The sequence below is a fragment of the Lepidochelys olivacea genome (genome assembly GCF_965140295.1).
Source record: "Lepidochelys olivacea isolate rLepOli2 genome assembly, chromosome: 6".
Classification (NCBI taxonomy): domain Eukaryota; kingdom Metazoa; phylum Chordata; order Testudines; family Cheloniidae; genus Lepidochelys; species Lepidochelys olivacea.
This window is the reverse complement of record NC_140416.1, coordinates 5,217,482-5,240,726: the sequence shown is the minus strand read 5'-3', so window position 1 is coordinate 5,240,726 and position 23,245 is coordinate 5,217,482. Positions and strand designations below refer to the sequence as shown.

The 23,245-nt window shown below is 58.1% G+C and overlaps 1 protein-coding gene across 1 annotated transcript; it reads left to right on the top strand.

Annotated features, from left to right (window-relative positions):
• Positions 1-2,409: 2,409 nt before the first annotated feature.
• On the top strand, positions 2,410-19,047 carry TGFB1I1 (transforming growth factor beta 1 induced transcript 1). The gene is made up of 11 exons (XM_084631407.1): positions 2,410-2,458; positions 8,205-8,359; positions 8,646-8,713; positions 9,207-9,349; positions 9,740-9,836; positions 10,106-10,211; positions 13,303-13,542; positions 14,092-14,265; positions 16,378-16,459; positions 16,688-16,836; positions 18,006-19,047. Exons 1-11 carry the CDS (start codon positions 2,446-2,448, stop codon positions 18,270-18,272), a joined length of 1,494 nt encoding a protein of 497 aa, XP_084487533.1. The 5' UTR covers positions 2,410-2,445; the 3' UTR covers positions 18,273-19,047.
• The last annotated feature ends 4,198 nt before the right edge of the window (positions 19,048-23,245 follow it).

Genomic DNA, 23,245 nt, shown 5'->3' with positions numbered 1-23,245 from the left:
GGGCTTGACTGGAGGCTGGCGCAGGGCAGTGTGTGGGCTTTGTGTGCACAGAGATCTGCCCCCCCCCTTGTTTCCTATGTTCCAGGTAGGGTAGGCCCGGGGGATGCTGCAGGGAATGGTGAGGGGCAGCCGGGGTTGCTGCTCTGTGCTGGCGAGGGGGTGGGTGTGTACAACGGGAGTGTATTGAATAAGCTACTGTACGTGGAGAAATACAGGGTGGGCTTCGCTACGCACATGTGTCTGTCTCCCTTCATTCTGCTGCGTCCCCCCCACCCCCGAACTGGGGAGAGAACCCAGGCTCCCAGCATCATCATCTCCCCCCCCCCCTCGAATGGGGGAGAGAACCCAGGAGTCCTGGCTCCCAGCATCATCATCTCCCCTCCACCCCCCTCGAATGGGGGAGAGAACCCAGGAGTCCTGGCTCCTACTCCCCAGCCTGCTAGACCTGATCCTGGACCCCCAGAGCTGGGGAGAGAACCCAGGAGTCCTGGCTCTTTGCCCCTGCTACTGTCTGTCCCCGTCCTCCCCAGCTGAGGCTAATCTCCCATCTCTGCACCTGGCTGGGGTGTGGCGGGGACAGTGGCAGTGTGGGATCTGCCCCCAGCCGGGGGGCGGGGTGCCTGAGCCTGGAAGGGGCTGGGGCAGCACCTTTCCGAGCGGGCTGGGGACAAGGATGGGGGTGGTGGATCAGGGGTGGGGGGGAACCAGGCTGTGGACTCCCTGCTTGGCGCTGGCTGCTCTTCCAGCTGCCCCCCCCCTCCCCTCCCTGTGTCACAGGAAAGGCCTGCTGCTCAACTGCTTCCAGATGGGCTGGGGGGGAAGGGAGGGCTGCTTCCTGAGTGTGGGGCCTGGGATGTGTCATTCCCCCCCCCCCAGCCTCTCCTCTGTCCCCTGCCACTGGGAGCCCCCCCCAGCCTCTCCTCTGTCCCCTGCCACTGGGAGCTGTCCCAGCCTCTTTCTCCCCCCCCCCAGCCTGTCCTCTTCCACTGGGAGCCCCCTCAGCCTGCCCTCCATCCCCTGCCACTGGGAGCCCCCCCAGCCTCTCTTCCTCACCCCCAGCTTCTCCTCTTCTCCCCCCCCAGTCTCTCCTCTACCACTGGGAGCCCCCCCAGCCTTTCCTCCATCCCCTGCCCCTGGGAGCCCTCCCCCAGCCTGCCCTGCCCCCACTATCACTGCCAGGGGTCCCTCCTGGCTCCCTCACCCACCTCCCTCGCTCCTGGGATCTGCCCTTCGCTCCCCCCTCTGGCTCTCCTGGCTGGGGGACCTCTCTTCTCCCTTTCTTGGCTCCGACCCCGGCTCCTCTCCCCACATCCTGTGAACAGTCAGCCAATTCTCTCATTTGGTGACAGTTTTTTCCCAACGTCCCAGCCAGAAAAGCCCGAGCCGGAGCCCCCCCTGGCCCTGCGGCCTCCCCACTTCCCTTAGCGTCAGCAGCAAGAGGGGAATGGCACAAGAGAGAACCCAGGAGTCCGGGCTCCCAGCCCCTGCTCTAACCCACAAGCTGCACTCCCCTCCCAGGGCAGCGCTGGCCCACTGGGGGCCCTCAGCAGGAGTAGTTTTGCCCCCCCCCAAAGGAAGAGGGGACCCTAGGCAATGGCTTAGCCTGTTCATGCCTAGCTTGGGTGGCTGGGGGGGGGGGGGGAGGGAGGGAAAGAGAAGAGGGGTCCAGGCTCCCAGCCCCACCAGTTGCTGGTCCCAGCTCCCCAACCCATGGGGATGGAACCCAGGAGTCCGGGCTCCCCGCCCCTGCCCCAGCCCGCTAATCCCCACTCCCCTTCCTTGGGGGGTGGAACCCAGGAGTCCGGGCTCCCCATCCAGCCACCACCCACTCGTCCCCACTCCCCTCCCTTGAGGGATGGAACCCAGGAGTCCGGGCTCCCCATCCAGCCACCACCCACTCGTCCCCACTCCCCTCCCTTGGGGGATGGAACCCAGGAGTCCGGGCTCCCCATCCAGCCACCACCCACTCGTCCCCACTCCCCTCCCTTAGGGGATGGAACCCAGGAGTCCGGGCTCCCCATATAGCCATCACCCACTCGTCTCCACTCCCCTCCCTTGGGGGATGGAACCCAGGAGTCCGGGCTCCCCATCCAGCCACCACCCACTCGTCTCCACTCCCCTCCCTTGAGGGATAGAACCCAGGAGTCCGGGCTCCCCATACAGCCATCACCCACTCGTCTCCACTCCCCTCCCTTGGGGGATGGAACCCAGGAGTCCGAGCTCCCCCGTCCCTGTCCTGACCCGCTGGCCCCTGGCCCCTCCCTCGGGGCTGGAACCCAGGAGTCCGGGCTCCCAGCCCCGCGCGCCGAGCGATGCCCCGTTGCCATACATGGTCAGCGCGCAGGGGCCGGAGCCGGGCTCCCTGGCTCTCCGGGAAGACGCGTCACGGGGCGGGAGGGGATCGGGGGGGGCTCTGCCTCCATCCGCCGCTGGGGCCGGGCCGCCATGGACGACCTGGGTAAGGGACCCGCTGCCAGGCTGGGACCCGCCGCGCCCAGCCCGGCCCCAGCCCCAGCCCCTCGCCCTACGCCCGCTGCCCCGCTCCCTGTTCCCCCTCCTTCCCTCCCTTCCTTCTCTCCTTCCCTCCCTTCCTTCTCTCTCTCTCTTTTTCTCTCCCTTTTCCTCCCTCCTTCTTTCTTTTTTTCTTTCACTCCCTTCTTTCCCTCTCTCCCTCTTTTCTCTCTCCCCCTTTTCCTCATTCGCTCCCTTCTTTTTCTCTCCCCTTCTCTCTTTTTCTCTCCCTTTACCTCTCTTTCTCTCTCTTCTTTCTCTCTCTCCCTCTTTTCCCTCTCTCATTCACTTCCTTCTTTTTCTCTCTCCTCCTCTTTTCTCTCTCTCATTCGCTACCTTTTCCTCTCTCTCTCTCCCTCTTTTCTCTCTCCCATTCACTCCCTTCTTTCCCTCTCTTTCTCTCTCTTCTCTCCTTTTCACTCCTGTCTTTCTCTCTTTCTCTTCCCCTCAACTTTTCCTCTCTTGCAGGCTGCTTTTTGCTCCCATCCATCCTTTCCCCCCCCCCCCCGCCGTTCCCCAGAGCGGGCAGGGCATGGGGAAGGAGGATTTTTTTGAGGGGGGGTGCGTCCCCCCTCCCCAGCCTGTCTCCATCTGGAGGAGAAGGAATTTCTCACCACATTCCTGTGGCTTCGTGGGGCCTGGGGTGGGGCCCAAACTGCAGGGGGCGCTAATAACCAGGGACCTCCCCCCCCCCCAGCACCCTCCCTGCTGCCCCCCTCAGAAAGTTATACCCATGTGCTGCAGGGTTCCTTCTCTTTCACCCTTAACACGTGTGTGTGGGGGGGGGCTGTGCCTTAGGGGGCGGGGGCAGTGCTGAGGTGGGAAGAGATGGGGGGCTGTGTCCCGGGAATGTGTCCCAGGAATAGGGGTGGGGGTGGGCTGTGTTATTGGGCGATGGGTGGGTGTTTCACGCTGCGGGGAGGCTGTGTCCTAGGAAGAGTGTTTGGGGGCTGCACCCCAGGAAGGAGCCTGGGGGGGCAGGGCTGTGGGAGGGGGGTCCCAGGATATAGGATCTGGGTTGGGGGGGTCTGAGTCCTAAGAGCAGGGGCTGGATCCCAGGGGAGGGAGCTAAACTGGGGGGATGGGGTGCTGAGCTGTGGGGTGCTGAGGTTGTCCATCCCCAATCCAGGTAAGAGCCCCAGTGAGTCCTGCAGTGAAGACATGTCTGTGCCGGGGTACGGGTGTGGGGGGTCACTGAGCCCCCCACCCCAGGATTCCCCCCCTTGCCAGATTTCCCCAGCACCCCCTCCCAGCAGGAGTGTTGCTGCCCTCTCTTCCTGGCCCCAAACCAGCAGGGTGGGGCGGGCAGCCCACAGCAGGTGTGACCAGGACTGGGGGAACCACTGGGTGAGGAGGGGTTCTGGCTGCGGGGGGAGCCATGGAGGCTGGATGGTCAACCCTCACCCTGGGCTCACTAAACCTGAATCTCACTTTCCCCCTCTGTCCCCTGGTCTGGTTTGTTATTGTAGGGTCTCCTGTGACTGACAGAGGGACTGTATTCATTGTGGTTTGTTGTTGTAGGGTCTCCTGTGAGGGCTGTGACCACAAGCAGTGGTTTGCTAGTGTAGGGTCACTTGGGAGGGCTACCCATGCTGGGTTATTATTGTAGGGTCTCTTCCGGACCTCCAGGGCTTCTGACACTCCTTTGTTATTGTAGGGTTGTCCACAAGGACTCCTTTATTTTTATATGGTTGCTTGTGGGCCTTGAGCCTGAACACCTCTAATTGTTTGCTGCAGGGACATTTACGAGATTGCTTTGTTATCGTAGGGTCTCTTGTGAGCACAAGGCTCTATACACTGGTTTGTTATTGTAGGGTGGCTCGTGAGCAGCAGGAGCTGTTTGGTTGGGTGGGGCCTCGTGTGAGATATGGATGGCATGTGCTGGTTTGTTATTATAGGGTCTCGTATTTACACACGGTTTGTCATTGTAGGGACTTAGATTTACGCATGATAGTTTGTTGTAGGGAGGTGAATTTACACACAATGGTTTGTTGTTGAAGAGTGCTTGGAAGCACTGGGGTTACAAGCTCTAGTTTATTTTTATAGGGTCTCCCATAAGCAGTTGCTGAGAATACTGCTTTGTTGTTGTAGGGTGCCCATTATTGTAGGGCCTCCTGTGCATGCTGTGCAGGTTTGTTATGGTAGGGGGACAATGGGCACTCTGTGTTATCGTAGGGTCTCCTGTGAGCAGAGCAATGGGTTGTTATGGTAGGGGGGCAGTGGACACTCTGTGTTATCGTAGGGTCTCCTGTGAGCAGAGCAATGGGTTGTTATGGTAGGGGGACAGTGGACACTCTGTGTTATTGTAGGATCTCCTGTGAGCACAGCAATGGGTTGTTATGGTCGGGGGGACAGTGGACACTCTGTGTTATCGTAGGGTCTCCTGTGAGCACAGCAGTGGGTTATTATGGTCGGAGGGACAGTGGACACTCTGTGTTATCGTAGGGTCTCCTGTGAGCAGAGCAATGGGTTGTTATGGTCGGGGGGACAGTGGACACTCTGTGTTATTGTAGGGTCTCCTGTGAGCAGAGCAATGGGTTGTTATGGTAGGGGGGCAGTGGACACTCTGTGTTATTGTAGGGTCTCCTGTGAGCACAGCAATGGGTTGTTATGGTCGGAGGGACAGTGGACACTCTGTGTTATCGTAGGGTCTCCTGTGAGCAGAGCAATGGGTTGTTATGGTAGGGGGACAGTGGACACTCTGTGTTATCGTAGGGTCTCCTGTGAGCACAGCAGTGGGTTGTTATGGTCGGAGGGACAGTGGACACTCTGTGTTATCGTAGGGTCTCCTGTGAGCAGAGCAATGGGTTATTATGGTCGGAGGGACAGTGGACACACTGTGTTATCGTAGGGTCTCCTGTGAGCAGAGCAATGGGTTGTTATGGTAGGGGGACAGTGGACACTCTGTGTTATCGTAGGGTCTCCTGTGAGCAGAGCAATGGGTTGTTATGGTCAGGGGGACAGTGGACACTGTGTTATTGTAGGGTCTCCTGTGAGCACAGCAATGGGTTGTTCTGGTCGGGGGGTAGTGGACACTCTGTGTTATCGTAGGGTCTCCTGTGAGCAGAGCAATGGGTTCTTATGGTCGGGGGGACAGTGGACACTCTGTGTTATCGTAGGGTCTCCTGTGAGCAGAGCAATGGGTTGTTATGGTAGGGGGGCAGTGGACACTCTGTGTTATTGTAGGGTCTCCTGTGAGCACAGCAATGGGTTGTTATGGTCGGAGGGACAGTGGACACTCTGTGTTATCGTAGGGTCTCCTGTGAGCAGAGCAATGGGTTGTTATGGTAGGGGGACAGTGGACACTCTGTGTTATCGTAGGGTCTCCTGTGAGCACAGCAGTGGGTTGTTATGGTCGGAGGGACAGTGGACACTCTGTGTTATCGTAGGGTCTCCTGTGAGCAGAGCAATGGGTTATTATGGTCGGAGGGACAGTGGACACACTGTGTTATCGTAGGGTCTCCTGTGAGCAGAGCAATGGGTTGTTATGGTAGGGGGACAGTGGACACTCTGTGTTATCGTAGGGTCTCCTGTGAGCAGAGCAATGGGTTGTTATGGTCAGGGGGACAGTGGACACTGTGTTATTGTAGGGTCTCCTGTGAGCACAGCAATGGGTTGTTATGGTCGGGGGGACAGTGGACACTCTGTGTTATCGTAGGGTCTCCTGTGAGCAGAGCAATGGGTTGTTATGGTCGGGGGGACAGTGGACACTCTGTGTTATCGTAGGGTCTCCTGTGAGCAGAGCAATGGGTTGTTATGGTAGGGGGACAGTGGACACTCTGTGTTGTCGTAGGGTCTCCTGTGAGCATAGCAATGGGTTGTTATGGTCGGAGGGACAGTGGACACTCTGTGTTATTGTAGGGTCTCCTGTGAGCACAGCAGTGGGTTGTTATGGTCGGGGGGACAGTGGACACTCTGTGTTATCGTAGGGTCTCCTTTGAGCACAGCAATGGGTTGTTATGGTCGGGGGGACAGTGGACACTCTGTGTTATCGTAGGGTCTCCTGTGAGCACAGCAATGGGTTGTTATGGTAGGGGGACAGTGGACACTCTGTGTTGTCGTAGGGTCTCCTGTGAGCACAGCAATGGGTTGTTCTGGTCGGGGGGTAGTGGGCACTCTGTGTTATCGTAGGGTCTCCTGTGAGCAGAGCAATGGGTTGTTATGGTCGGGGGGACAGTGGACACTCTGTGTTATCGTAGGGTCTCCTGTGAGCAGAGCAATGGGTTGTTATGGTCGGAGGGACAGTGGACACTCTGTGTTATTGTAGGGTCTCCTGTGAGCAGAGCAGTGGGTTGTTATGGTCGGAGGGACAGTGGACACTCTGTGTTATTGTAGGGTCTCCTGTGAGCAGAGCAGTGGGTTGTTATGGTCGGGGGGGACAGTGGACACTCTGTGTTATCGTAGGGTCTCCTGTGAGCAGAGCAATGGGTTGTTATGGTCGGGGGGACAGTGGACACTCTGTGTTATCGTAGGGTCTCCTGTGAGCAGAGCAATGGGTTGTTATGGTCGGAGGGACAGTGGACACTCTGTGTTATCGTAGGGTCTCCTGTGAGCAGAGCAATGGGTTGTTATGGTCGGGGGGACAGTGGACACTCTGTGTTATTGTAGGGTCTCCTGTGAGCACAGCAATGGGTTGTTATGGTCGGAGGGACAGTGGACACTGTGTTATTGTAGGGTCTCCTTTGACTGCGGTGCTGGGTTGCTTGCCCAGGGTTCTGGTGAGGGCTGAGTCGGGCTGGTGTGTGATCTGTGGTCTTGCCCCTCCCTGGCTTGGCTGCTCCTGGCTGCTGGGGAATGAAAAGGCCTCTGTGGGGCTCAGTCTGTGGTGGAGAATGTTCCCACAAAGGAGTGATTGTATGAGGGGGGGAGTTGGCTGGGGTGGGAGAGGGGCAGGGGCGCTCTCCCCGCATAGTCAGTGGTGGCCCCCCTGTGGTGCTAGGAGGTGCAGGGAGTGGATGGGGGGCTCAGCAGGGGTTGCCGTGCTGCAGGGAGTGGATGGGGGGGCTCAACGGGGGGCGCTGTGCTGCAGGGAGTGTGGCGGGGAACTGTCCCTTCACGGAATGTGCTAATCCCAGTGCCCCTCTGTCCCTCCTCCCCATCTGCCCCCCCATCTCCTTCTGTCCCGTCTCCTTTTCCAGGGGGCTCTGGCTCCCCTTCTTTCCTGCTTCGCCCCCGTATAGTGGTGTTTGGTACGTACTGTATGAGCTCCCCATGTTCACAGCACACGTGGCTACTCCTGGGGCACTGCCTCGGGTTATCATTTGTATTGCTAAAGGTTGAATCTGTTCTTGGGAGAGGAGTGGGGTCTAGTGGTCAGAGCATGGGGCTGGGAGTCAGGACTCCTGGGTTCTATCCCAGCTCTGAGAGGGCAGTGGAGTATTTTGGTAAGGGGAGGGGGGGGGGCTGGGAATCAGGAATCCTGGGTTCTATCCCAGCTCCGGGAGGGTAGTGGGGTCTAGTGGGGGATAGAGGATCAGGACTCCAGGGGCCTTCCCCCAGCTTTGGAAAACTACAGATCTTGATGCTAATTCCACAGCCCCGGGCCTGGGCATCCTCTCTTCCTTTTCTTGTCCCTTGTCTCTGCTTCCCCAAGCCCCTGCTCCCTCTCTGTGCCCCCTCCCCCCCCCAGCAGTCCACCCCAGATCCATCCTAGCCTCTCCCCAACCCCCCACCTCTCTCTGCTCCCCCGACAGATGCCCTGCTGGCTGATCTGGAGACCACCACCTCTCACATTTCCAAGCGCCCAGTACTGCTCACGGACTCTGGGGCAGCCCACGCTAACGGGCTGGGGCAGGATGGGACGCCTGAGGCCAGGCCCCCTCCTCCACCCTACAACCCTCAGCAGCAGGTAACACTAGGGGGGTACTGCAGGGAGTGGGGCGAGGGCTTAGTAGGGGGCGCTCTCCTCTGTCAGTGCTGGCCTGGCCCCAATCTGCCAGCGCAGTGCTAGGGGGCACTGAGCTGCAGGGAGCTGGGACGATCAATCCCTGTGCAGCTGTTCATCAGGCTCTGCACTCCACCCCAGAGGTGGCTGCATCTCCCTAGTTAGTCTGAGACCCAGCAATCTCATGTCACTGGTGAATAGAGGCCCATTCAGTGTCTCCTTGCACCCCCTCATGTCTCTCTCTTTGCAGGCCATGTCCATGGACCCTCTGCCTGTCTCTGTCCCGCCCAGCGGGGGCGATAAAGAGCATCTCTACAGGTGGGTCCCAAGCACGGCAGGGTTAGGTCTACAGGGGCGGTACTGGGAGGGAGTGAAGGGTATGAGTGTGGGTAAGGAGCTGGGGGGGAGCTCATTGGGGGAAGGGAGGGAGAGACTGGCAGGGGTGGGGTGTGTAGGGCGGGGGAGAAGTAGGTGGGAGTGGAGGGGTGGGGGCAGGGGAGAAGAAGCGGGCGGGGGTGGGGTTTCTGGAGCAGGGGAGGAGAAGTGTGTGGTGGGGAGTGTGGGGTGGGGAAGGAGAAGCGGGTGGGGATGGGGCAGGGGTGGCAGCAGGCAGGCCTCCCCTTGGCTTTGGCCCAGTCCCTGCTGGCCATGGTCCAGCTGCTCCATTAAGAGGCTCCCTATAAATAGCGTCTCCATCCCGCCCTGCCTCCCCACTGCTCCCTGGGCTGGGTGGGAGCTGGCTCCTCCCTGCGAGGTGGCTGGGGGAGGGGGGCTGCTCCCCGCACTCTACTCACCCTCTGCTCCCCCCCAGCACTGTCTGCAAGCCCCGCTCGCCCCGGCCCAAGGAGCCAGCCGCGCCACCCTTCTCCTCGTCCAGCGGGGTGCTGGGTGCCGGCCTCTGTGAGCTGGACCGGCTGCTGCAGGAGCTCAACGCCACACAGTTCAACATCACAGGTAGGGCGCTGCCAACCTCTCCCCGGGCACTGCTGCTTTGGCGCACCGCCGCCCCCCTGCTGGGCTGGGATCCGGGCTCCCCTCCGGGGCACCGCCACCCTCTGGGCCGGGATCCAGGCTCCCCTCCGGGGCACCGCCGTGCCCTGCTGGTCCGGGATCCGGGCTCCCCTCCGGGGCACTGCCTCCCCCTGCTGGTCCGGGATCCGGGCTCCCCTCCGGGGCACTGGCATGCTCTATTGGCCTGGGATTGGGGCCACTCTAGGCCTTAGCATCTCTCCCTATGGTTGTGAAATATTTTCCCCTGGTGGATATGCTTGGTCACTGCAGGCAACTAATGGAAACACTGTGTATGTATGTGTGCGTTTGTCTGTCTGTCTGTCTTTTCCCCAGACGAAATCATGTCCCAGTTCCCATCCAACAAGGGCCCTGATGGGGAGAAGCGGAAGGAGAAACCAGAGGATGCCGGGGAAGGGGGGTCCCCAAGCCAGTGAGTGACCCTCCCATTTCTGGCCGTTGGTCCTTGGGGTTAAATATCCCACTGGTTGGGAGTCCAGACTCAGTACTGAATGGGCAACACCCCAGAGGTGGCTGCATCTCAGTGCCAGGTGAAGAATCCCTGTATAATCAGCCCCTGCACGCCCCCCCCCCGAAGAATATGCATTTCAGGCGCGGTGAGGGATTCCTGTATAAACAGCACTGGGAGCCTTTGGTGGGAAGTTGGGGGGCCCAATGACCATGCTGTCGTTTCCCTCCTAGCTCGGCTGGCTCCACCCCCCCTCCTGTGAAGCCATCAGCCACATCTGCTACCCTGGAGCTGGACAAACTCATGGCCTCATTGTCGGACTTCAGAGTCCAGAGCAACGTGAGTCTGGTACAGAGGCACTACGGGGGACAAGGCTCAGTCTGGGGGTGGGGGCTAATGGGATTCGGACTCTTCCTGTCCCGCAATGGGATCCAGTAAGTGTGGGAGTAAAAGAAGCAACGGGGGGAGGGGGCACGTGTGTGCAAGAGGAGGGACTTGTGTGTGTGTGTGTGTGTGAGAGAGCAAGAGCGAGCAAAGGCTGGTATGTGGAGAAGGGAGAATGTGTAGAAAAGCATGTGTGAGAAGTGGTGTTTGCAAATGTATGCACAAATGAGGGTTCAATGGCGTGTCTGAGTGAGCCTCTAAATGATCATGGAAGAGCAAGTGTGCTAATGAGCAAATGCACATGAGTGTGCAAGATGCAGTGCATGCAAATGAGCATGGGAGAGTGTGTGCACAAGGGGCAGTGTGTGCAAATGAGTGAGCAAGGGGCAGTCTGTGCACATAAGTGTGCACAATAATTAGTGTGAGAGTCAGTGTGCAAGGGACCCTGGGTCTGTGTGGATGTGGAAATGAACGTGCAAGAAAGAACATGTGGGAATAAGTTCATGAGCCCACAGGCGTGCACTCAGTATATGTGTGCAAGCAAGTGCAAAGGTTGGTTTGTGTGTGTGTAAATGGGGGTGCAAGAAAGAGCGACCCAGCAGGTGGGCAAGGGAGTGTGGAAGTGGCTGTGGCAAGTATCTGGGCGTGGGTGAGAAGCCACAGGTGTTGGTGCCAACATGGGTGATGGGGGCTGTGATTGTGAGTATGAAAAAGGACAAGGTGGTGCACAAGCGCGTGCCCTCTCACAGGGGAGCCAGGAGGGGTGAGTCTGGGGGACAGCTGGCAGCTGCCTGGGATCAGACGTGGCCTGGTGAGATCACCCGTGTGGCGGGCAGCTGACTCTGACTGTCCCCTGCCTACAGCCGCCCTGCGGGAGCCCAGGCACCGGGCACATTCCTGCCCTGGCACCAGCCTTCTGGCAGCCCACACTCTGGTATGTGGCTCAGCCTGGCCTGCTGCTGTGTGCCGTGTGGTGCTGTTTGGCACTGGACAGTGCTGAGGACAGTGCTGAGTGCTGTCCGTGGGACAGGGCAGGGTGGCATTCTTCTGGGTGTGGTGATGCACAGGGCAGCATCAGGCTCTGTAGCTTGCTGGGATGGTGCTGCATGGCATTGGGTATTGTATAGCATGGCATGGTGCAGCCCAGTGCTGCCGGTTTGGCCTGGTGAACAGGTGAACACAGCGAGTGCCTGGTGTGGGATTCTCTGTCTAACCGGAATGGGTGTGGCACCGAATGCCAAGGTAGGTAACAGATGACTTGGCGTCGTGCCCCATATCCCAGCAGCAGGGTACAGCGTAGTGCAGAAACCTGTATTAGTCTGGCATGGCACTGTGACGTTCCCCTGGTGTTATCTGGACTGGTGATCTGCTAGGTCACTCCAATCCTCAACTCTGGGAGCCAGCCTTACCCTGCTCTGCTGTGAGAACCCCCACTCCTGGGCTGTTCATGCACAGCCACTGGCATGTAAGATGCTCCCTGCTACGTGAGTGAGCACTTTTGGCCAGCTGCTGCTTGGATTGTGCAACCGAGTGACACTAGCCAATAGCTCCGGTCCCAGGCACAACCCTAGGAACCTCCGTCTGGCAGTGTCCAGTTATGCCCACTGGACTCTGCAAGCTCATATGAGTTTGTCAATTTAACAAAGCAATTGCTATGTACCAGGCTTGTTATCCCAAGGGGAGACTCTGACACACTGCAAACCAAACGCACTGCTTCAGGTAGAATAAACAAAAAGATTTATTAACTACAAAATATAGATTTTAAGTTATTGTAAGTCAAAGCACAAGTCAGATTTGGTCAAATGAAATAAAAGCAAAACGCATTCTAAGCTGATCTTAACACTTTCAGTGTCCTTACAAACATAAATGCTTCTCACCATAGGCTGGCTGGTTGCCCTTCAACCAGGCTCTCCCCTTTGATCAGCGCTTCAGTCACTTGGTGGTGGTGGTGTCTGTAGATGGAGGTGGAAGAGAGAGAGCATGGCAAAATGTCTCTCCCTTTTATCATGTCCTTTCCTCCCTCTTGGCTTTGCCCCTCACACCCCTTCAGAGTCAGGTGAGCATTACCTCATCGTAGTCCCTGACTGACCAAGGGAAGGGGGATGACTCACTCGAGAGCCCAGCAGATCCTTTGTTGCTGCCTAGGCCAGTGTCCTTTGTTCCTGTGAGGCTGGGCTGGGTTTGTCCCATACATGCCCTGATGAGGTGTGAACTGCCCCTCTGCTCCTGGAGAGATTTTGCCTGGGCTTGTTTTAAGCCGTGAGGACACATTTTCAGCCTCATAACTACATACATGAAATCACACACCTATTACAACATGTTTACAACATCACTATAACAACAATTTCTATAACATCACTACAACAACAATGCTCAGTTCCATCATGAGCCTTCTGAAGACACCCGACATGACAAACTTTGCAATGGCTACCACGCAATCATGATAAGGATGAACATGGGGATGCAGGGTGTTCCCCCGAGGTACAGAGCATCACCTGGCGTGGAATGGTGGCTGGCATGGCCTGTGGCATGGAATGGATTGGGGTGGCATGCTCTGATCTGCCCTGGCATGGGTAAGGGGGTGCTGTGGTACAGACTGGCCAGCACACACCATGGCTGGGTGGCAGAGGCTGTGGCCAGGTTTGGGGTGGCTGGTTGGCGTAACGCCTGGCACAGTGAGTTGGGGGCAGGGAGTTAGGGTGCTGTTTGTGGCCATGGGGCACGGGGCGTTGTGGTGCTTCAGAGGCTGTGTGGCAGGGATGGGCACAATTTGGTGTCCTGTGTCATTCCTTGGAGGGGTGGGGGGGAAGATGGGGGCAATGAATGGGATGCGATCGGTGCTTTGTGGAACAGTTTGGTGTCATTTGTGGTTACGGCTCCTGCAGGGCCATATTCAGCCCTGCCTCGTGCCAATATGGGCAGCTTGGTTTGGCACCGTGTGGTGTGCCCTGCATTGCTCTCCGTTGGGACACAGCGTGGTGCTGTATCACCCGGGCGCCTTTTGGTTCATGTCTCAGCACTCATATCACAGCCGGTTCCCTTCCAGCTCCCAGGGGTCTCGGCCGCGCCGCCCCCGGCCCCCGCCCGAGTCTCCCTGGCGCAGCAGCCGGTGATGTCATCCGTCTGCCCCAGCCCCTCTGGGCCGCCTCCCCCAGGAGCGCCGGCCCCGCAGGGTGGCAACTTGGACAGCATGCTGGTGATGCTGCAGTCGGACCTGAGCCGCCAGGGGATCTCCACCAGCACCAAGGGGCTGTGTGCCTCCTGCCAGAAACCCATCGCTGGACAGGTGAGGACAGGACTGGGGGCACCTGGGGGGGAAGGGGGAGGGGAAATCAGGGAGGTGGGTACAGGACTCAGGGGCTGGGGGCGCGCAGAGGAGCAGGGCACTTGGGAGCAATCAGGGGTAGGACTGGGAAGTGGATTAGGGGAGGACAGATTGGGGAGGGGGCGGGGTCAGTTTTGGAAGGGGAGGGACAGATTGGAAGAGCGGGTGGGAGATGCGGAGGATGTGGTAGGGCACTGAGTGGACGGCGGATGGGACCATGCAGCACTGGGGAGGGGGAGGGTGGGGGAAAAGGAGGAGCACCAGGTGGGGTGTGAGGGGGAGGGGAGGCAGGTCAGGGGAGGGGCTATCTGGCGGACGAGGAGGGGTTGGGGGAAATGGGGGGAGGGAGGAAGGGGCCTGTGGAGGTGGGAGTCCAGGACTAGCGAGGGGAAAGGGAGGGGCCAGTGTGGGAAGTTGGAGAAGGGAGGAGCTGAGTCTTTTGTCCTCTTGGTAGTGGGTGTGCATCCGTCTATCTATCTATCTGTCTGCCCTCCCACCCGCCCTTGCCAGGTGGTGACGGCGCTGGGCAACACCTGGCACCCCGAGCACTTCGTCTGCACCCACTGCCAGAAGGAGATGGGGGGCAGCAACTTCTTCGAGAAGGATGGCGCCCCCTACTGTGAGAGGGACTACTTCCAGCTTTTCTCGCCCCGCTGCGGCCTCTGCAATGAGCCCATCCTGGATGTGAGTTGGCCACGCAGCACCCTGCTGGTGCCATTCCCTCAGAGCACAGTGCAGTGCAGGAGAATGCAGTGCTGCACAGTGCTGTGTGAGAGCGCACAGTGCCGTGCAGTGTTATGAAGTGTGAGAGCACAGTGCCAATGAATGCAGTGCAGTGTGAGAGCGCACAGTGCCATGCAGTGTTATGAAGTGTGAGAGCACAGTGCCAGACAATGCAGTGCAGTGTGAGCGTGCTGTGCAGTACCTTGTAGTGTGACAGCGTTAGAGCATGCAGTGACATTCGGTGTGAGAGCACAGTTCAACACAATTCAGCGCAGTGTTAGTGTAGTGCCACACAAGGCAGCACATTGCAAAAGTGTGAGACAGACACCGTGTAGTGCATGCAGTGATACACAGTGTGACAGAGCAGTGTGCCACATGGTGCAGTGAAGCACTGTAGAATGCAGTGCTATATACTGTGGTATAGTGCTATAGAGTGTAGTGCGAGCAATGCAGTGACTGAGTGCAGTTAAACACAATGCAATGCAGTACTGTATGTAGTGACTGCATGCAGTGAGACCCAACAGCATGTGTGGTGAGGCTATAGAATGCAGTGCACTGACTGCACTGTTATGACATGGAATGTAGGGCTGCAGATTGCAGTGTGATAGGATACAGTGCACTGACATAGAACAGACCAGTACAGATTGCCAGTGCAGTGCTAGAGAAGGCAGGGTAATGCCTCAGAAAGCAGTGAGAATCTATGGGATGCAGTGTGCCATGATGCAGGGTGACACAACAGTACACGGAACACTGCAGGGCAATGCAGTGTAACATAAGGCAGTGGGTGTGGATGGGGAATTGGCCATGCAGCGCCAGAGTGTAGTGTGGTGCAGTGGACTCTAGGGTGGTAGCTTCCCCTTCAGGCAAGTGGGGTCATCTCACCCTGTGTGATGAGACACCCCCCGGGGAACAACCTGAAACTGAGACCACTGTGCCTCCTTAACTCTCCAGCCTGGGCTGTCTCTCACAAAGCTATGCCAGTGACAAGCAGCAAACCCCTCCAGGTGCTGTGATCACTCAGCCATCAGCATGGGGAGCCCCACACCCAGCAAAATTGCATGAAGGCTCTCTCAGCCAGGCATGAAATATAAAGAGAGAGGCACCAGCCAATCACCCCAGTCCCCAGCCTTGCACCCCAGAAATATACCGTCTTACACTGCTCAAGACTCTCTTGGACAGTGAAAGCTCATTAATTAGTTTGCCACGCCAACAAAGGGTAGTGGACATGCGATGGCCCTTGTTAACCTGAGCTGAGATTCCCCAAGCACTTCAACCAAAACTGCACTGTTTTAGGCGAAATTTAAACAGATTTATTAACTACAGAAAGATCGATTTTAAGTGATTATAAGTAGCTGGCATAGAGCTCAAAGTTGGTTACAGAAGAAATAAGAATAAATTTGCACTCTAAAGTCTACAGACTAAGCAAGATTTGAGTCAAGCAGTTTCTCACCCTAATAGATGGTACCGGCAGCTCACAGTTCTCAATACACAGGCTGGATTCCCTTCCCAGCCTGGGACCAATCTCCCTAGTTCAAAGTCTTTGTCTTCCAGATGCTCTTGCAGGTGTTGAGATGGGGGAGAAGAGAGGCCAAGTGATGATGTCACTCTCCCTCTTTTATACTTTCCTCCAGCTGCCAGAATGATCCTTGCTGTGATGTGGGTTAGGCGGCTTTCACTGGGTACGTGCCCTCTCTGAGGGGTCTCTGGGATGGCCACTGGAAGAGTCAATTCCCCTTAATGGGCCATCAACACATGTCTGGTTGGTCCTGATGTAAATCTGTCTTACTAGGCGCTCCTTTGTTGCCTCTCAAAGGCTCGCTGTGAGCGATTCCCAACCTCACCACCTATTTCAGTAACACACACATAGCAAAATTTCATAACATCAGATACAATGATCACATGTCCAATCCAACGGGATAGCAATGTTCAATGGCTCAAGACTTCTGAAATGATACCTCACAAGCCATACGTTGTACGAAACACTTCATAATCATACTGCAGTGGTGAATGTGGGGGGGCCCAGGGTGCTATTTTGAGGCACAGAGTGTCACACCCTGACTCTGTCCCTTCCAGAAAATGGTGACAGCTCTGGACAAGAACTGGCACCCGGAGCATTTCTGCTGTGTGAAGTGCGGGAGGCCCTTCGGGGAGGAAGGTGAGTGAGCACCCCTGCCCCACTGTATCCCACGTCTCAGAGGACCTAGGCTGCGCCCCAGTAACCCCTCCAAGAGGCAGACCAGTCCCCCAACTAGCATTGCCCCCCACTGCAACCTCTCTGTGGGAGCACCCAGACCCCTCACTTGCAGTGACCCTCCCCAGCCTGCTGCAGTGCGGCCAGTCACTGAGGAGCGCACTGCACCCTGCTCTCTGTCTCCCCCCACAGGCTTCCATGAGAAGGACGGCCAGCAGTACTGCCGCCAGGACTTCTACGAGCTCTTCTCCACGCGCTGCCAGGGCTGTGGCCAGGCCATCCTGGAGAACTACATCTCGGCCCTCAGCGCTCTCTGGCACCCTGAGTGCTTTGTCTGCAGGGTGAGCCCCCCCGTCCCCGCCCGGGCACAGCGCTGTGGGGCTGGAGGGGAGGGGGCAGTGGGGGAGGAGGTGGGGGAAGAGGGCAGTGCAATGTTGGGGTAGGAGGGACCATGGAGGGAATAGGGGAGGGGCACTCTGGGGGATGGGGGAGTGCTGGGAGTATGGGGAATGTGCAGTGCTGGGGGGGGAGGAGATGGGGAAGCACAGGGGAAGTGGGGGGATGGGGCAGTGGAGAGGGAAGGTGCAATGCAGGGGGAGGTGGGGGGATGGGGAGGGGGCAGTGTGGGAGGAGGCCAGGGAGGGAATGCAGGGGATGGGGAATGGGAGGGGAAGATGCAGTGCGAGCAGTGGTGGGGGAGGGGGCAATGTGGGGGATGAGGGGACGGGGCAGTGCAGGGGGCTGTGGGAGTGTGGGGAAGTGGGGGAGGGGCTGTGGGGGATGGGGCAGTGCAGAGGGAAGGTGAAATGTGGGGGGAGGTGGGGGAGGGAGTGCAGGGGGATGGGGAGTGGGAGGGGAAGATGCAGTGTGAGCAGCGGCGGGGGAGGGGGCAATGTGGGGGATGAGGGGACGGGGCAGTGCAGGGGGCTGTGGGAGTCTGGGGAAGGTGGGGGAGGGGCCGTGGGGGATGGGGCAGTGCAGAGGGAGGTGAAATGTGGGGGGAGGTGGGGGAGGGAGTGCAGGGGGATGGGGAGTGGGAGGGGAAGATGCAGTGCAAGCAGCGGTGGGGGAGGGGGCAACGTGGGGGATGAGGGGACGGGGCAGTGCAGGGGGCTGTGGGAGTGTGGGGAAGGTGGGGAGGGGCTGTGGGGGATAGGGCAGTGCAGAGGGAAGGTGAAATGTGGGGGGAGGCAGGGGGAATGGGGAGAGGGCAGTGTGGGGGGAGGTGGGGGAGGGAGTGCAGGGGGATGGGGAGTGGGAGGGGAAGATGCAGTGCGAGCAGTGGTGGGGGAGGGGGCAATGTGGGGGATGAGGGGACGGGGCAGTGCAGGGGGCTGTGGGAGTCTGGGGAAGGTGGCGGAGGGGCCGTGGGGGATGGGGCAGTGCAGGGGGTGGAGGCGGGGGGACGCGGAGGGGCCCAGGCAGGGAGAGGCGAGGGGAGGGAAGCCGGGGCAGCGTGTGGGAGGGGCGGGGCGTGCACTCACCCCTCCTGCCCCTTCCCCCCCCCCAGGAGTGCTACGCGCCGTTCCTGCAGGGCAGTTTTTTCGAGCATGACGGGCGGCCCTTCTGCGAGACACACTACCACAAGCAGCGGGGCTCGCTGTGCTGGGGCTGCGAGAAGCCCATCGCCGGGCGCTGCATCACCGCCATGGCCCGCAAGTTCCACCCCGAGCACTTCGTCTGCGCCTTCTGCCTCAAGCAGCTCAACAAGGGCACCTTCAAGGAGCAGAACGACAAGCCCTACTGCCACCCCTGCTTCCTCAAGCTCTTCGGCTGAGCCCCGCCCTTCTCCAGGCAGGCCCCGCCCCTGGGCCCAGCCACACCCCAGCAGGCCCCTCCCCCTGTCCTAGCCACACCCCCAACCGGCCCCGGCCCCTGGCCCAGCCACACCCCATCATACCCCGCCTCCTGGCCCAGCCACACCCCAGCAGGCCCCGCCCCTGGCCCAGCCATGTTGGGCAAGCTACGCCCCACCCCACAGCCATGCTTCAGCAGGCCATGCCCTGGGCACATTCACGCCCCGGCAGGGGGCACCCCACAGCAAGGCCACGCCCCGGCAGGCCCCTGAGCTGGCATAGCCACGCCCACCGTCTCTGAGTGGGGGAAGGAAAGGCCATGGTCCCCAGCACAGGCATGTCAATCATTGCCAAAGGCTGGGTAAGCCACGCCTCCCAAGACACCCTGGGAAGCACCGCCTCTTTCAGAGCCACACCACAACCGGCCGGGGCCAGCACATCTGCCATTCCTCCCATGCTGCTGATAGGTCTTGCCCCCCACAAGCCACCTGGAGGCCCCGCCCCCGTGCTAAGCAGAATTCGAACCCCAGGCCCACAGGGGATGGGCACTGGCCATGGATCACCTTGTCCAACAAGAAGGCATGGTCATTGGGGGCAGAGAGGAAGGGCCATCAGCCTAAGGCCTGCCTTCAATGGGGTGTGCTGTCTGGGCTAAGCCCCAGCCCCTGGGCACAGCAAAGTAGGGGGAACGTGGCTTATTTTTTCCAAAACTCACGTTGAAATGTCATAGGATCACAAAGTGTCTTCAGCTCTGGGCTGGGGGGGTGTGGGTGGGGAATGTGGGGGGGGGGCGTAAAATGGGGTAGGTGGGAGATAATTCAGGGCAAGGGGAGAAAGGGGTTTATTACAAGCACAAATAAGGGAGGTATTTTATACTCATGCTGATGTGTTGCTGTTCAAACACAGTGGGGGTCTCTCCAGACCGGCACCAACAATCCTCACCCCCAACGCTATGTGGCTGTTAAACAGCCGCTGCGCCCTTCCCCAGAGGTGGCTGCATCTCAGTGCAGGGTGAGGGATTCCTGTATAAACAGCCCCTGTGCCCCACCTTAGAGGTGGCTGCTTTGCAGTGCCGGGTGAGGGCTCCCTGTATAAACAGCCCCTGTATGCCACCACAGAGACAATGGGGTGGGGAATAGGATTGGAGGCCTTTCCCCTCTAGGGGGTGCTGGTGTGTGGAGGGGTGATTGCCTGCGTATGGGGATCCTACTGTGTTCCACAATGTGTCTTGTCTTTTATTTTGCTTTTTATACACTCAGTTACGCTGACGCTTTAAATATTTATTGTAATTTTGCGGCTCTTTTAAGGAGCGTTCATGACAGCACTCTGGGCTCTGTTCCAGCTTGGAGACAGGATCGGGAAGAGCCAGAGAGCCTGGGGGCCGAGCGTAATGCGTCCTGTGGGGGGAGCGGGATTGTAGGCAGAGAGCGTTCTGATCTGAAAGAGGGCAGCGGGAATGCTGACGAGACAGAAGAGATCAGGGAATGAGACACGGGGCCTTTTCCCTCTCAGGGGCACCAGCTCTGATCCATCCCAAGCACTGGCTGGCTCAAACTGTGGGCAATAGGCCAGGGGCCTTTCCCTTCTAGGGGCCGCTGGTCCCAGGTTACTTGCTGGGGGAGTAGGCAGGATTGTATCAGGGTCACATTTCTTCTTTTCTTTTACTGTATAAGCCCAAAATGCTTCTTCACTCTCACTGCTGTCAGGTGCCCAGTGGGCGTCGGCACGCATGGGTCATTTCTACCCGGCGTGCACTCACTGCTGTATCCATGGGTATTACAGAATAAAAGCCACGTTTGAATAAAACGCTGTGTGTGTGTGAGTGTGTGTAAGCGAGAGAGCACAGTGTTGCCCCCTGCTGGAGGGTATCAGGGCCCCCTGCGTGTGTATCCTGGGCGTAGGATCATCATGCGCGTGTATCAGTGTTCGGGGGGGGGAGTGTCAGAGATTCTGGCTCTGGGAGAGAGCTGGGGGTTGGGGTGTGGGCTCCCGCCGGACGGCACTTACCTCGGGCAGCTCCCGGTCGGCGGTGCAGCGGGGCTAAGGCAGGCTCCCTGCCTGCCCCGGCCCCATGCAGTTCCCCGAAGGGGCCAACAAGCCCCTGTGGCCCCAAGTGTGTGAGTGCAATAACGAGCCTGATCTTAACGGCCTTACCGGTCACGTTCCCCTTATTACTTGGTTCAGCTCCTTCGTCTTCCATGGAGCCACACAGGACAATGCTCCCCACCAGGGCAATAAATGGGGTTAGATGCAGAGTCAGTAGCCAGAAGAGACTCTGACCGCCTGTACAGAGCAGGCCAGAATTGCCCCCAAATAATTCCTAGAGCAGAGCTTTCAGAATGGGGCTGCCTTGATAGACAGAGGGCTATCTGTGGGGAATGCACAGATAAGGGTCTATGGGGCTAGACAGGGGGGTCTGTATGGCACTGTGTGGATAGAGGGAGAAGGACAGAACTCCAAGCTCACGCCGCTCATCATTGGCTTGTAACTGGGGTTCCCAAGGCCACGAGGCCGAGGAAAGGGAAACCAGCAGTCACAAGGGGACTAGAGGAGATAGACTCTGACCAGCCCTAGGTCTGGATCTGAGCCAGCACCCTCCAGAGGGGACAGACTCCATACTCCATTCCCCACCCCTCAAGACAGCCAGTCCCCTACTCCAGGGCCCGATTGGAGCCAGCCCCGCCTAGAGGGGAGAGGCCCCATTCCCCTGATCCAGCCAGTTCCCCACTGTGGTGTTAGGTGGACAGAGAAGTTTCTTTCACTTCCTCCCCTTAACTGTTGGGCAGTGTTGCCCTGTGTCTCCCATGTCCCACCCCAGAGGTGGCTGCATTTCAGCACTGGGTGAGGGATCTCTGTGAACTGAAATGCACATACTGGGGGGGAAAGCTCCCAAAGTGACTAAGTGATCCTGGCCCCTAAGGGCCTAAATCCCTGAACATGGGGCTCAGGGCATTTCTACACATCAAAGTTATTTCGGATTAACCAGAGTTTTGGGGGCTAAACTGCCCTGAGTTCCCACGGACGTTTTTTTCCTAGCGAGCTGGCACAAGCCACCAGATTGAACTCAAATTCCCAGACTGCGCTGGCCAGGCCCATTAAAGTCACTGAACATCCTCTAGGTGGGATAGTGGTTGTCCTAGAAACATACACCCCTGCTCCAGCCATTGGAAAGTGCAGTCAGGGCAGCCAACATACAATTCTGCTCCTCGCAGCGCCCCTTGCTGGGGGAAGCTACAGCGTGGGGAATAGAAAGAGAGACAGGGCGTCTTATCACTCGATCTTGGTTTTTTATGAGGTAGGACGATTTGGTTTTCTAGTGCCAGTTTGGGGATTAAAGTGCACAAAATGTGGGGGGGGGGGTCAGCCCCCCCCTCCCAGCCCCCTTGTGGTGGTTCTGCCTCTGTTTCCCTCTTAGTCCCAAGAATAGGGACAGGCCTAACTTCCCTCAGGGCAGTGATGGCAAGTCACCATCTCTAGTCCAAAGAGCTCTGCCACCCCCCGGGCTACCCTTCCTCCACTCCCTCACAGTGCGCTGGCCGCCGGGGCTATCTCCATGGGGGCAGAATTGTTGCTTCCATCATGGGACTCAATGGGCAGGGCGGGGTGGGGGGGGGAGATTCTGGCAATGTCGGGAATATCTGGCAAAGAACCAGGCCAATGAATAAAGAAGAAATGATCTCTGGTGGGACAGACAATGAATAAAGAAGAAATGATCTCTGGTGGGACAGACGTTTGTCGGAGGCCATTGATAACCCCAGGGCAGGTAGACGAGATTGGGTGGGGGAGGGGGAGTTGCACACTGCATGCCACTAATACCAAGGCTCAGATCCCACCTCGCTCTTCTCTCCCAGGGAGCCCCAAGGCACTTTACAAAGGACGGCAAGTGTCCTTGTAGCCCCTTTCACCATACGGGGAAAGTGAGGTACAAAAATGTGACCGTCCCAGACCTTTAAAGGTATTTAGGAGCCTAACTTCCACGGAGAGAGGTGCCTAACTGGGCAGAACTGGGAATAGAACCCAGGAATCCAGACTCTTATGTAAGGGGCTGATGGCCCATTTGTGAAACTCAGTGATTGGCCCCCTTCCGACCCTGGAGAAAGGGGAAGGGCCAAAGAGGAGTCAGGATCCTGAGACTGACAGTCCCCAGGGCAAATGGGGAGCAGCTAACTTCCAAGTCAGCCGGATTGACAGGGCAGGCAGGCCAATGAGGGAGTCAACAGCATAGTTTAGGAAAAAAAACCCTCTCACTCCTGCCCGGGGCATGGGCTGCTGGAAGTTCGCCTTGTTGTGCGTTCTCTGTGGCCTCTAGCCTAGTGGCTGTGCTAACCAGGAGGCGTGGCTCTTGTCTAGAGAGCAGATATTCAAAAGGCCTTGACAAATCGGAAAATTGGTCTGAAATCAACAAGATGAAATTCAGTCAAGAGAACTGGAAAGGACCATACCTGGGAAGGAAAAAACCCCAGCGCACGGCTACACATGGGGGAATAACTGGCTAGGCGGCAGTACTGCTGAAAAAAATCGGAGGGTTATAGTGGATTGGAAATTGAATACGAGCCATCAGTGTGATGCAGCTGCGCAAAAGGCTAATATCATTCTGGGGTGCATTAACAGGAGTGTCGCATGCAAGACACGGGGAGTAATTAGTCCTGCTGCGCTCAGCACTGGCGAGGCCCGAGCTGGAGAACTGTGTCCAGTTCTGGGCACCACAGAAAGAGGTGACTAAACTGGAGAGAGGCCAGAGAAGAGCAACAAAAATGATACAAGGTTTAGAATGTTAAAGAAACTGGCATGTTTAGTCCTGAGAGAAGAAGTCTGGGGGCGGGGGGCTGATAACGATCTTCCAAAATGTTAGGGGCTGTTATAACGAAGATGAAGATCAGTTGTTCTTCATGTTCACAGAAGGCCGGACAAGAAGCAACGGGCTTAATCTGCAGCAAGGGAGCTTTAGGTTAGA